At 35.9% G+C, this 12,552-nt stretch overlaps 1 protein-coding gene across 1 annotated transcript in view; it reads left to right on the top strand.

Moving 5' to 3' along the window:
- Positions 1 to 12,552, top strand: part of KCNH5 (potassium voltage-gated channel subfamily H member 5) — a 367,668-nt gene that overhangs the window by 287,727 nt on the left and 67,389 nt on the right. The window contains exon 10 of the mRNA XM_061158360.1: positions 8,927 to 9,123. Coding sequence (XP_061014343.1) covers positions 8,927 to 9,123 — 197 coding nt within the window. The remainder of the gene's footprint in view (positions 1 to 8,926; positions 9,124 to 12,552) is intronic.

A 12,552-nucleotide genomic window follows, 5' to 3' on the forward strand; every position in this document is an offset into this window, starting at 1 on the left:
TACTAGGGCTTTATTTACTCACTTCTATATTACATCTTCGGCTACTTCTTCCATATTGAGAATGCTGGGGATGATGAAATTGAAGTATCGCATAAATGCTCAGTTGCTTTATGTGACATTACAAATATAGCAACCTCAGAATAACAATACTAATACCATTACCACCAGTATAATTACTGAAAATACATATAAAAATTTTTGCATACGCTTGTTTTCTGATTCTTCTCTACCCATTATTTTTAGCAGCTGTACTAGCTCTATATTTTCAGAGCCTATAGCATAGCATACTGTACCCTTTCCCTTTAACCTTCATTTAGTCTTAATTCTGCAAGTAACTATATAGTTAGGGCTACCACTATTCTGTATCAGTGTCTCTCTAGGTAATTTAGTTGTCTAAAGGATATTCACTAATCTTGGGAAAAATCCATGGGAGCAAAATCCCTGAGTTCCTTTATATTAGTGATATAGTTTTCATCCTTTATTCTTGAAAATCAGTTTTGCTGGGTATGGAATTCTTGGTTCATCTTTCTTCCTAGAGTATTTAAAATATGTTACTCCCTCGATCTCACTTGAATCAATAGACAAATCATAGAGCATTTGTTTTCTACTATCATATCCTTTATATCTTTCTCCCCTCTTTAATCTTGTCACTGTCTTAACTTGTGATGAGGTGATTGTGAGGCAAGGTGAAGTCATGTATCTGTAATCTCTGAAATATCATACGGTTGTCTCACAGTGATGTAACAGTACCTCCTTTGACACTCTTCATACCATCACTAGTTCTGGTACTAAAGCACTGAATAGGCCATGACTGTCTTTACTTGAAACACTTCTGGTGGTTCTCTCTTTGAAACAGGATGAAGCAGACTGTTGCACAGTGCTAAAGTTTTTCCCTCTTGGATGCTCTTTTTTTCCCTCTAGACGTGGCCTTCTCTCTACATCCCATAGGTTTCTGGTATTGGGGTAACACTGCTCATCATGCCCTGGGCAGATCATGTTCATATTGCTCTTTCACAAGAAATACTGCTCTTCTCTCAAAGACTCCACTGTGATTAAACTCAAACACTATTTTACTTGTGCGGTCTTAACAAAATTCCCTTGAATTCAAAATAAACATTTTCACTTATGTACTTTGCCATTCCTGATCCTACAGTACTTATCTTTTCCTATATTTTTTGGACATGTCTCCTGTATTATACACTTAAAAATTCTTGAGAGCAGGATTTCTATTTTCTGCATGTCTTTTCCCCCACAGTATAAAACACATGTTCTAGCTTAAGTGTAGTGCTGGAGTTAGGGTTAGGATGGATGCATTCATTGAATGGGGTGAAGTGGACAGCCTTCATTTCTCCCATTTGACAGATGCGAAAGTTATAAGACTTAGTTATAGTATGAAATTATAATAAGCTTCAACTCTGAATGCTTTCTTTGAAAGAGAAAATAGAATTTTAAGATTTAACTACTTTTTAATTTAGTCTCTTTCTTAGACTTTTTAAAAATAATATGATACTAACTTTCTTGATTTGGACACATGTTCAGATTTATGTATATAACCAATTTGTTCTTAATACTAATAATGCCAAATTCAGGATTATCAGCCTGCTTATTACCACATCTTCTACCTCTACAAAGGCAGCCACCATTGTCCTTCACTTATTCATCAGAATACTTTCTGTTTTTATACATCCACTTAATGAGAACTATTTGGCTTATTCTTTGTGCATGTCAATAAAAATTCATAAGCTAAATCAGTAATTTTTTTGGTAGATAAGAATTATTTGTTTCTCTCAAGGTGTCAGATTTGCATCTGTTATAATTTTTCAACAAGATGACTTTGAAGATCAATCACTAAAGACTGGCAGGCATCAGTTCTAAATGTTTAAAAAACTCTATTCTAACACACCTATATAATCTCTACATTTTAGTGCTCATCATGTTCTTTTCCTTCAACATATTACTTTCTGACATTTGCTGTTTATAAAGTCAAAGTCAATTTAAAATCACACAGTTTAACAACTGTTAGCTTTGTTAATTTATAAATGAATTTTTGTGTATATGAATTCACAATAAAGTTTATGAGCCGACCACAACAATCTGTTATAGTGAAGGGCCGACAAATAAAAGTAAATAGGTGAATTAAGTCCATTCTATAGAAGAATTGTTAAATAGAGCTATCACTGTATCACATATAGTCACAGAAAACTACCTCAAGCACTCTATTTTTAAGAATTCATTGGCTATAGTGGATCACTGTACTCATTGGTGAATAACTGAGATAATTTTTATGAATTCATTTTATCTATATCATTAACTCATCAAATGCTGTGTTTCACATTAAAATAAAAACACTGTAAAATCAGCACCTCAGGGGACTGACATACTACGATCTGTATTACTCCTTTAATTATGTTGTAACTATTTGTCTCTATTTTGTCTTAAATTTTCCAGTTTTCTGCTGTATGAATTGTTAACATTTTTTTCTATTTTACAATCCAGTTTCCTGTGGTTTGGAAGTAAAATACTTCATAAGACTTGATGCAAAGAACTGAGAAAATATAAATAGACCAAACAACAACTTTCATGTAGAGTGTGAGCTTTTCTACTAATTTTAGCACTTTGGGGGAAGGTTATTTTTCTCAAACTCTAAAATGTTTATAGCTGAAACTATTTGCACCTGGTGGGAGCTGACCTAAAAACTAACATCAAACATTGTATAGTTAAGAGGATGAACAGGATTTCCCAGTTCTAAAAGTATACAAAAAAACAGGGGGCGCTTTTCTATTAGACAGTCCATACATAATCCTGTGTCTTCACTGTTGTGATTCCTGCACATTGCTCAGTGTAAATGTGCATAATATTTCCTGAGGAACATTAGTCAGGTTGTAAATTTATTAGTTGAGTTATGTGACAACCATCTTCCCACAATTGCTTTAAAAAAGTTGTGAATTGAGTGACTATTAGATGATATGGAAAACTGGATAAAGAAAAATAGTTTGATTAATGTCTGATTGATATATTGTGTATATTGAAATTCTGTGTTATGAAACAATCAGTATTGCTTATATGTAACATGAGTTCTCATGTTTGGAGCAGGATAATCCATGTTTGTTGATTTTGCTATACTTCTCTAGACATTTTTTAGGGAGAGGAGCAGAGAGTAATTTTACTTTGGTTGCGTCAGTTAACTTCCCATGTTACTTTTCAGCCTCATAGACTTTTTATTTCCCCGTGATACTAAAAAAGATAAATAATTTAAAGTTTAAAATTTTGATAGAAATATGGTGAGAATTTTAATTTCATCAGTTTAGGTAAAATAAAACATATAACAGACATTTGAATGCCTCCACAACTTAAAATGATCTGTATTGGCAAGGGGAAATTTATGTATATATTGACTATCTTTTATCCATTGATGATACACTTATTATTGATGAATATTTACTGTTCTGCATATCTGTGTACCTACTTTATTCAGTCCCACTAAAAAGTATAAGGAAAAACATCTGTGAAAATATTTGTTATTTTTAAATAAAAAATTCATTAGAAAAAATTTAGAAAACAAAAAGTAGAGAGAAGGAAAACAATAAACACATCACTTGAAGCCAATTTCTGTAATAGTTATGTGAATTTTCTTTTGTCTTATGTCCCTTTTGATTTTTAACACAATTTATTATCAATTGATAAATTAATAGTAACCTATAATATACCATATAGACTAACATAGAATAATAAAACATAATAATTTTGTGTCCATCAAGATTGTTCTTTAAGATATTAAGGAATAGTAGATGTTTTATTGGAAAATAATTGCTTTACAATGTTGTGCTGTTTCTGCTGTATACCATCGTGAATCAGTCATAACTATATATTTATATCTCCTCTCTCTTGAGCCTCCCTCCCACTCCACCCCTATTCCTCCCCTCTAGGTCATCACAGAATGCCAGGCTGGGCTCCCTCTGTTACATAGCGGCTTCCTACTAGCTATCTATTTTTACACGTGGTAGTATATATATGTCAATGCTACTTTCTCAATTCATTCCACCCTTTCCTTCCCCCTCTGTGTCCACAAGTCTGTCCTCTATATCTGTTTCTCTATTCCTTCTTCCCTGCAAATAGTTTCATGAGTACTATTTTTCTAGATTCCATATATATGCTTTAATATATTCTACTTATCTTTCTCTTTCTGTCTTACTTCACTCTGTATAACAGGCTCTGGGTTCATCCACCTCACTACAACTGACTAAAATTTGTTCCTTTTTATGGCTGAGTAATATTCCATTGTATATATGTACCACACTTTGTTTATTTATTCATCTGTTGATAGACATCTGGGTTGTTTCCATGTCCTGGTTATTGTAAGTAGTGCTGCATTGAACATGGTGGTACATATGCCTTTTTGAATTGCTGTTTTTCTCAGCATATATGTCCAGCATATATCTCAGCAGTGGGGTGCCTGGGTCATACGGTAGTTTTAGTCCTAGTTTTTTGAGGAATCTCCATCTGTTCTCCATAGTGGTTTTATTAATTTACATTCCACTAACACATTGGAGAAGGAGATGGCAACCCACTCAAGTGTTCTTTCCTGGAGAATCCCAGGGATGGGGGAGCCAGGTGGGCTGCCGTCTATGGGATCACACGGGGTTGGAAACGACTGAAGTGACTTAGCAGCAGCAGCAGGAACAGTGCAAGAGGGTGCCCTTTCCTCCACATTTTCTTTAGAATTTGTTTGTAGATTTTTTGATGATGGCCATTATGACTGGCGTAATGTGTATCTCACTGTAGTTTTGATTTACATTTCTCTAATAATGAGTAATGTTGAGATCTTTTCATGTGTTTACTGGCCATCTGTATGTCTTCTTTGGAGAAGTGTCAAGAGATAGACTTTTAATAGAAAATTCTATTAGAGTTTCAGTTTCATTTTTGTGTACTTTACTATACTGCAACCATAATTGTATCTTTATGTTTTACTTAACATTATGAAATCTACATTTTTGCCCAGAATTTCTGAAATTAGTTTTAATTCTCATGAATTAATATACATTGCTATAGATTTCTGTTGTCTTTGGATATTTTTATTTATTTACTTTTTCCAATCTGAGGTTATAATTAATAGCACTCCAGTGAATATTATATGCATTTGTTTTAAATCTTTTGATTGAGTCCCAGAAGCAAAATTACTGAGTCAGACGCTAATAATTATTGTTGTTGCTATACATGAAAATCAAATAGTTGAAAAGTAATGAGTATTTATAAATAGGTCAGAGCTTGTATTATAAGTGATAACTTGAGAAAAGGTTTCAGAAATGATTCAGGAAGAAATGTAATCATTTGTCTCTCTTCAATGTAAAACCCAGTATAGAAAGAGTAGCAATGACAATAGGGGAAAAGGAATCATAATAGTGGCTCAAAGCAGCCCTTTAAAAATCCTGTTATTTCCATAACACTGGGGACTATAATAATATCATAGTTGATTTCTTCTGGTTAAAAAATAGCACATGTAAATTAAAAGATGTAGTAAAAGTGATCCATTATCTTGATGTGAAGAACCAACTCTTTTCCTGATGCTAGAAAAGATTGGCGGTAAGATGAGAAGGGAGCCACAGAGAATGAGATGGTTGGATGGCATCACTGACTCAGTGGACATTAGTCTGAGTAAACTTAGGGAAATAGTAAAGGACAGGGAAACCTGGCGTGCTGCAGTTCATGGGGTCACAAAGAGTGGGACAGGACTTTGAAAATGAACAACAAACATCCTGTTACAAGAAAACCTACTATTTGATACATTTGCTTTGTGTGTGTTTCTGGGAAGAAGAGGGTGCCTAAAATGAGATAATACTATATGTATGATTTAATATTCTGCTTTTATGATTTCACATAATGTGAACCTTTCTCTGTCATTTTTATGAGACTGACACACTGACTCCTATGCTGAGGCAAATTCGCTGTCACTTAAAAAAATTATGACATTTAGTGACTGCATAATATTCCATCAGTTATTTATTTATTTTTACTCACATTTATCTTGTTTCTACCCTTCCTGGCAATTATAAATATCACTTCAGTGAACTTGGTCCTTCAGATAATGCAATTGGAATAACTACCTATAATTGGAATTGCTAGTTTAAAGAAAATGGAGCTCTAAAATTCATCTGTGTTAAGGGGAGGTCGAGTTTATCTTTTAAATTTCTATGGTTAAAGTCTCCTTGGATTGCTTTGATGCTGTATCACCCCAGACACCTTATATGGCTCTCAGGTCCCTGATCATCCTTCCTTGAACAAATATATGATTGTCAAACAGTTAAACTGTTCATCAGCAGCTTAAAAGGTCATCATCACTAACTAAAAAGTGATGTTGGGAGAATCTGGAAGCAATCTCATTGCTCAATATTTATTAAATATCTATTATGGTTATTTTATGATGATCATTTGATCACATAGTGGTTTTAACCACCTCCTCAGTGACATATGTGTTTTCTCTCTCCACCCCAAAGTGACTCTTGGTTCTATAAGGATTTCCAAACTTCCTGTATGGGGTGGGCAAAGAATCTATAATCTCACTTAACCTCAGCCTCTCTTATTCTCTCCCTTTTTCTCTCTTTCTCTCTTTTTCTCTCATTTTCTCTGGTTGTGTGCTATCTTCTCTCTCTGTTGTTCTGACGCCTGAAGTGTTATAAGGGATCTTTCTTCTTCTTTAGTTTTTGACAGTTCTGACTTTAATCTTCACGATAAGAGCTTTTTAATCTTCACTTTAATCTTCATTCATCTCTGTGGTTAGAGTTCAGTTCAGTTCAGTTGCTCAGTCGTGTCCGACTCTTTGTGACGCCATGAACCACAGCATGCCAGGCCTCCCTGTCCATCACCAACTCCCGGAGTCCACCCAAACCCATGTGCATCGAGTCGGTGATGCCATCCAACCGTCTCATCCTCTGTCATCCCCTTCTCCTCTTGCCCTCAATCTTTCCCAGCATCAGGGTCTTTTCCAATGAGTAAGTTCTTCACATCAGGTGGCCAAAGTATTGGAGTTTCAGCTTCAACAGCAGTCCTTCCAATGAACACCCGGGACTGATCTTCTTTAGGATGGACTGGTTGGATCTCCTTACAGTCCAAGGGACTCTCAAGAGTCTTCCCCAACACCAAAGTGCGAAAGCATCAATTCTTCAGTGCTCAACTTTCTTTATAGTCCAACTCTCACATCCATACATGACCACTGGAAGGCAGCTATGCTCACCACTATACCACCAACGCTGCATCACACATGACCACTGGAAAAACCATAGCCTTGACTAGACGGACATTTGTTGGCAAAGTAATGTCTCTGCTTTTTAATATGCTATCTAGGTTGGTCATAACTTTCCTTCCAAGGAGTAAGTATCTTTTAATTTCATGGCTGCAGTCACCATCTGCAGTGATTTTCAAGCCCAGAAAAGTTAAGTCAGCCACTGTTTCCCCATCTATTTGCCATGCAGTGATGGGACTGGATGCCATGATCTTAGTTTTCTGAATGTTGAGCTTTAAGCCAATTTTTTCACTCTCCTCTTTCACTTTCTTTAATTTCTTTAAATTTCTGTAATTTCATTTTCTTTAATTCTTCTTCACTTTCTGCCATAAGGGTGGTGTCATCTGCATATCGGAGGTTATTGATATTTCTCCTGGCAATCTTGATTCCAGCTTGTACTTCTTCCAGCCCAGCGTTACTCATGATGTACTCTGCATGTAAGTTAAATAAGCAGGGTGACAATATACAGCATTGACGTACTCCTTTTCCTATTTGGAACCAGTCTATTGTTCCATGCCCAGTTCTAACTGTTGCTTCCTGACCTGCATGCAGATTTCTCAAGAGGCAGGTCAGGTGGTCTGGTATTCCCATCTCTTTAAGAATTTTCCACAGTTTATTGTGATCCACACAGTACATAAAGAATAAATCTTTGGAAGAATGACTGTAGAAAAAAAATTTTTTCCCCTCCTGGATGTATTCCCCATCTTTTCCACTTTAAAACCTTCTCTTTCCTGCAGAAGAATGGAGAACACAGTTGATGGCCCTTCACAAGACAGGGGCACAATGGAACTGCCTCAGCAGAAAAAGCTTTTAGCACTTACTCTGAAGCTTCCTTATTTCCCTGTGTTTGGGCAGCTAAGTACTCGACTCAGGATGGTGAACTGTTAATTTCAGGTCACCAGTGAGTGTTGCTCTGAAGTAAATAGTTGACTTCTGTGTTCCATTATTTTAACATCCACATTTGACTACAGTACAGCACTCTTGATGGAACTGTTTATGGCATAGCGAATCTGGGCCTCTGTGTTTTAGCCAGCTTAGTTTCTTTGGCTCCATAATTGTGAACTGGAGCTTTCTCCAGAGGCTCTGAAGCTGTGCATGAGGTTTAGTTCTGTGAAGAGGGAAAGGCTTCCTTGAAGAATCAGTCTCGGTGAGCTTTTGTTTGCCTGCAGCACAAGACCTAGGTGCTGAATAATTTATGTTTAATATATGTCAAGTCAGTTCCAGATTTATAAAGCTATAACAGGAGGTTCTTGCATATTGCATTTTACTGTCATTTCTACCAGAAGGAGCAGAAGAAAAGATGAAACTAAGAAGTCACCTTTGCTCCTTTTAGGCAGAATGGGAAAAGTTAAGGTGGCAGAAGGTAATGGAACTATTTCTTAAAATGAGGTTCTTGGCTTCTCTGTGGGATTTCATTTATTCATGCCAATCTAGATTTCCAACAAAGACTGAATTTAGGATGATGTTACTTTACATATTATATGAAAGTGTTGCACATTGTTATATGTATATATGTGGTGTTGCATACTTAGACTTTAAATTATGTTAGATGATCAGTAACATATGAAACTGAATTAGAAAAAAGAACATGACTAGGATAAAAAAAACTAGTGTAGATACTTGAATGTATGTATCTTAACTATTTTCCAGGGAAAGGGGATGTGTTTGGAGACATCTTCTGGAAGGAAACTACCCTTGCTCACGCGTGTGCCAATGTCCGAGCACTGACATACTGTGACCTCCACATCATCAAGCGAGAAGCCTTGCTTAAAGTCCTGGACTTTTACACAGCTTTTGCAAACTCATTCTCAAGGAATCTCACTCTTACTTGCAATCTAAGAAAACGGGTAAGTTGTCTGGATTCATTTCCACTTACTAGCCTCTAGAGGGTTAATACATTATATTCTATTAGTTAAAGAGTGGTATAGTGATTTTATTTTGTAGTAGTACATTCCCATCAATGTAAAGTGATATAATTTTCCCATTTTCTTTTTATTTTGCTTACTTTTTAAAGGAGTGATAAAAACCTGAATAGTTGGATAAAGGTTTGAATATCTATTATTTAAATGTAAAATGAAAAATGGACCTGAGGAGAAACAAACTGTGCTATAATTAATATAATTAGTTAATTCTTGGGGTTTATAATACTGCTGTAAAATTAATATCAGTGTCTCTTACTTTATTATGTGGATCTTTTAAAGCTTCTAAGTTTAATCAAACTGGTTGCCTACTTTATATTCCTCTCTTTACACCCTCCCTCTCATTTAATAATCAATTCATAAAGCTCACTCCCCATTAATTCTTTCAAAGCACACTATCTCAAAAAATAATAAGCCATACTGACATATCCTACAAATAGATACAGGAATCCCTTACTTTGTGTGGCTGCTGCAAATTTAATCTTCTTGCAGTTTTCTTTTTTATTGATGAGTGTGGCACAAATTTAATTTGCATGAAGAATTCTTCTAGCTCTGATTTATAGGTCATTGGACACTTGTGAGGGCTATTTTATTGCCAAGAATGGAATAGACGTTTGGATAACTGCACTTAAGGAATTTCATCTAAGATGATTGCCTGTCTGCAGTGAAGCATTTTGAAATAATAAGCCTTCCCTTCCACCAACCCCTTAAATAGAACCTTCCTGCTAGTTAACATAGAGGAAAAAAAAAAATCAATCCAAGTGGCAAATTAACATCTATACTGCATCAACATAGAAATGAGCATAAGCAAATCAATATAATTCTCTACTCAGGGTTCTAAGAGAGGATAAGACTGCAGGAGTCATATTCATACGGTATCACAACACTTGATTTTTATTTGAAAAGCAGTTTCAGTTTATATTTTGTTAACAAATAGTTATTGAGCTTCCACAACCTGAAAGATAAAATGTAAAGAGCTACAGAGAGCATGAGGCCTAAATAACACAGTCTTTATGCTCAAGGAGCTGACAGGCGAGTGTGAATGTTATGTGAAATGCAAATATGTGAAACATCTCTTTGTACAAGTAATTGAGATTTAAGGTAATGATAAACCTGGAAGACTGGTGCCAAATATGAACTAAACAGAACACCTGCTCCTGCATTAGGGAGATTGGAGTCCTGTCTATTATTACACAGAAATATATGTCTCTTCACTCTGTGCTCTAACTTTTCCAGTGACAAATTCCTCTTCTACAAGGCTGCCTGGTAGATATTTGAAACTCATATCTTATTAAATCTTCCCAATATACATTTTTGCCAGTTTTAGAATCTTCCCACATACTACAAACTTACCACAACCTGGATCTGTCTTCAGAGTCCTCAGGGCAGATATTATTTGTCACTGTCCTCCTCTAAGTATTGTTGTTTATACATTATCTCATCTGATGTTTATAATATTCTTGTGGGAAAAATGGGCAGTTGTTTTCCCTTCAAAACACATGGGAGGGATTAATATTAAATAACCAACTGATATACTTGCAGTGCAAATGATTGCATCCCTCAAAGAGGGATAATAAAGACAAAATAAACTTTGGTTCTTCAAAATATGTTCATCACAAAGCTCTATGATCTTTTTTTCTCTTTCAAACATCTGAGCACATGCATATCACACGTGTGTGGGCACACACACACACACACATTGGTTATGAGAGCCAAGTGTGTGTAGCAGCATGTCTATCTCTGACAGGCATAGAAGTAGAGCAGAAAACTTGTGCTGTTTTTTAATGGGACCCAGGAATTGTGCACCTCCCTCTGTAGGTGCCAGTGTGTGAGTTAAATCAAATGACTTCTTCCCTTAATAATCCTGGTCCTTGTTAAAATGTGTGCAGGTTTTTTGTTTGCTTGTTTTTAAAAAATATTTCCTGCCCTTCTGTAATTGATGAACAGTGTCAATAACTTGAATATCGGTTCAGGTATATTTCTCATCAGTGTCACTTTGTTCTCAGATAAAAGTATTTTCATAAATAAGAGAAACTGAGACAATATCTTCCTGTGATTCATGAGAAGAGCTACCATTTTGAAAGTCTATTTTATATCCATGTACTTCAACATATTTTACATATAATTAATCGAATTAAATATTGACAACCCGCAAATGAGGCAGTATAATCTTCATTTCATTGATGAGGAGGTTGAAGTTCTGAGAGTGAGATAGCTTGATGCCACATAAATTATGGGTCACAGCCTAGACTTGAATCCATCTCTGCCTGTTCTAAAGCCCATATTCTTTAGTTTATACTATGTTGCTTTTTCAAATAGCTGACTTTTTCCCCCACAACAATATCCCACAGACACACTTCCACTAATAGTTTCCCCATTGAACTATTAACAAAAAATATTTTGTTCTTATTGCTACTATTTTAAGCATTCTTGAAGTGAATATTCACTGCGAATTAGAGAATCAAGTCTATGTCCTTAGCATATCATTGATGTCTTCTAGCTATCATAACCATTAATTAAGAGTGTGCTCCTACTAAGTTGGGGGAGCATATTTGGGACCCAGATTTTCAGCCTTCATAGATTTACAGCTCTGGCCACATAAGCACTTAAGGTGTCTCAGTGGGGAGTTTTTTATAGGTGGCTGCAGTAGGAGGAATGTGATAGCATGTTAGCTGCTTGTTTCCATCTCCATTAAAGAGAAACAAGATGCCTGTTATGCAAATATAGCTCCCACTAACCATCGTTAGGTCCCTCAATATAAAATTTCTAGAATTGTAACTAATATTTTCATCCAAAAGCTAGAGGAGGAGTTGGCAAACTTTTCTGGCAAGGACAAGATATTTGAGGGCCATATAGTTCCTGTCTCAACTACTCAGCCCTCCTACTGTAGCATGATATTAGCTGTCTTAACTTGGGTTGCCATTCCAGAACACCATAGATTGGGTGGTTTCACCAATGGGAATTTATTTCTCACAGTTCTGGAGATTAACTCCAAGATCAAGGTGCTGGTCAATTCAGTTCCCCAATAAGGACTCTTATTTCTGGTTTGGTGACATCTGATTCTTGCTGTGCCCTCATGTAGTAGACAGAGAGTTTGGAAGCAATTTCTCTAGTATCTCTTCTTGTGAAAGTAAAAGTGTCAGTCACTCAGTGGTGTCCAACTCTTTGCCATGGACAGAGAAGCCCCCCAAGCTTCTCTGTCCATGGAATTTTCCAGGCAAGAATATTGGAGTGGGTAGCCGTTCCCTTCTCCAGGGGATCTTCTTGATCCAGGGATTGAACCCAGGTCTCCTGCATTGCAGGCAGATTCTTTACTACCTGAGCTACTGGAAGCCCAATTATAAAGGCACTAAATTT

Source organism: Dama dama, chromosome 12, assembly GCF_033118175.1.
Source record: "Dama dama isolate Ldn47 chromosome 12, ASM3311817v1, whole genome shotgun sequence".
Taxonomy (NCBI): Eukaryota; Metazoa; Chordata; class Mammalia; order Artiodactyla; family Cervidae; genus Dama; species Dama dama.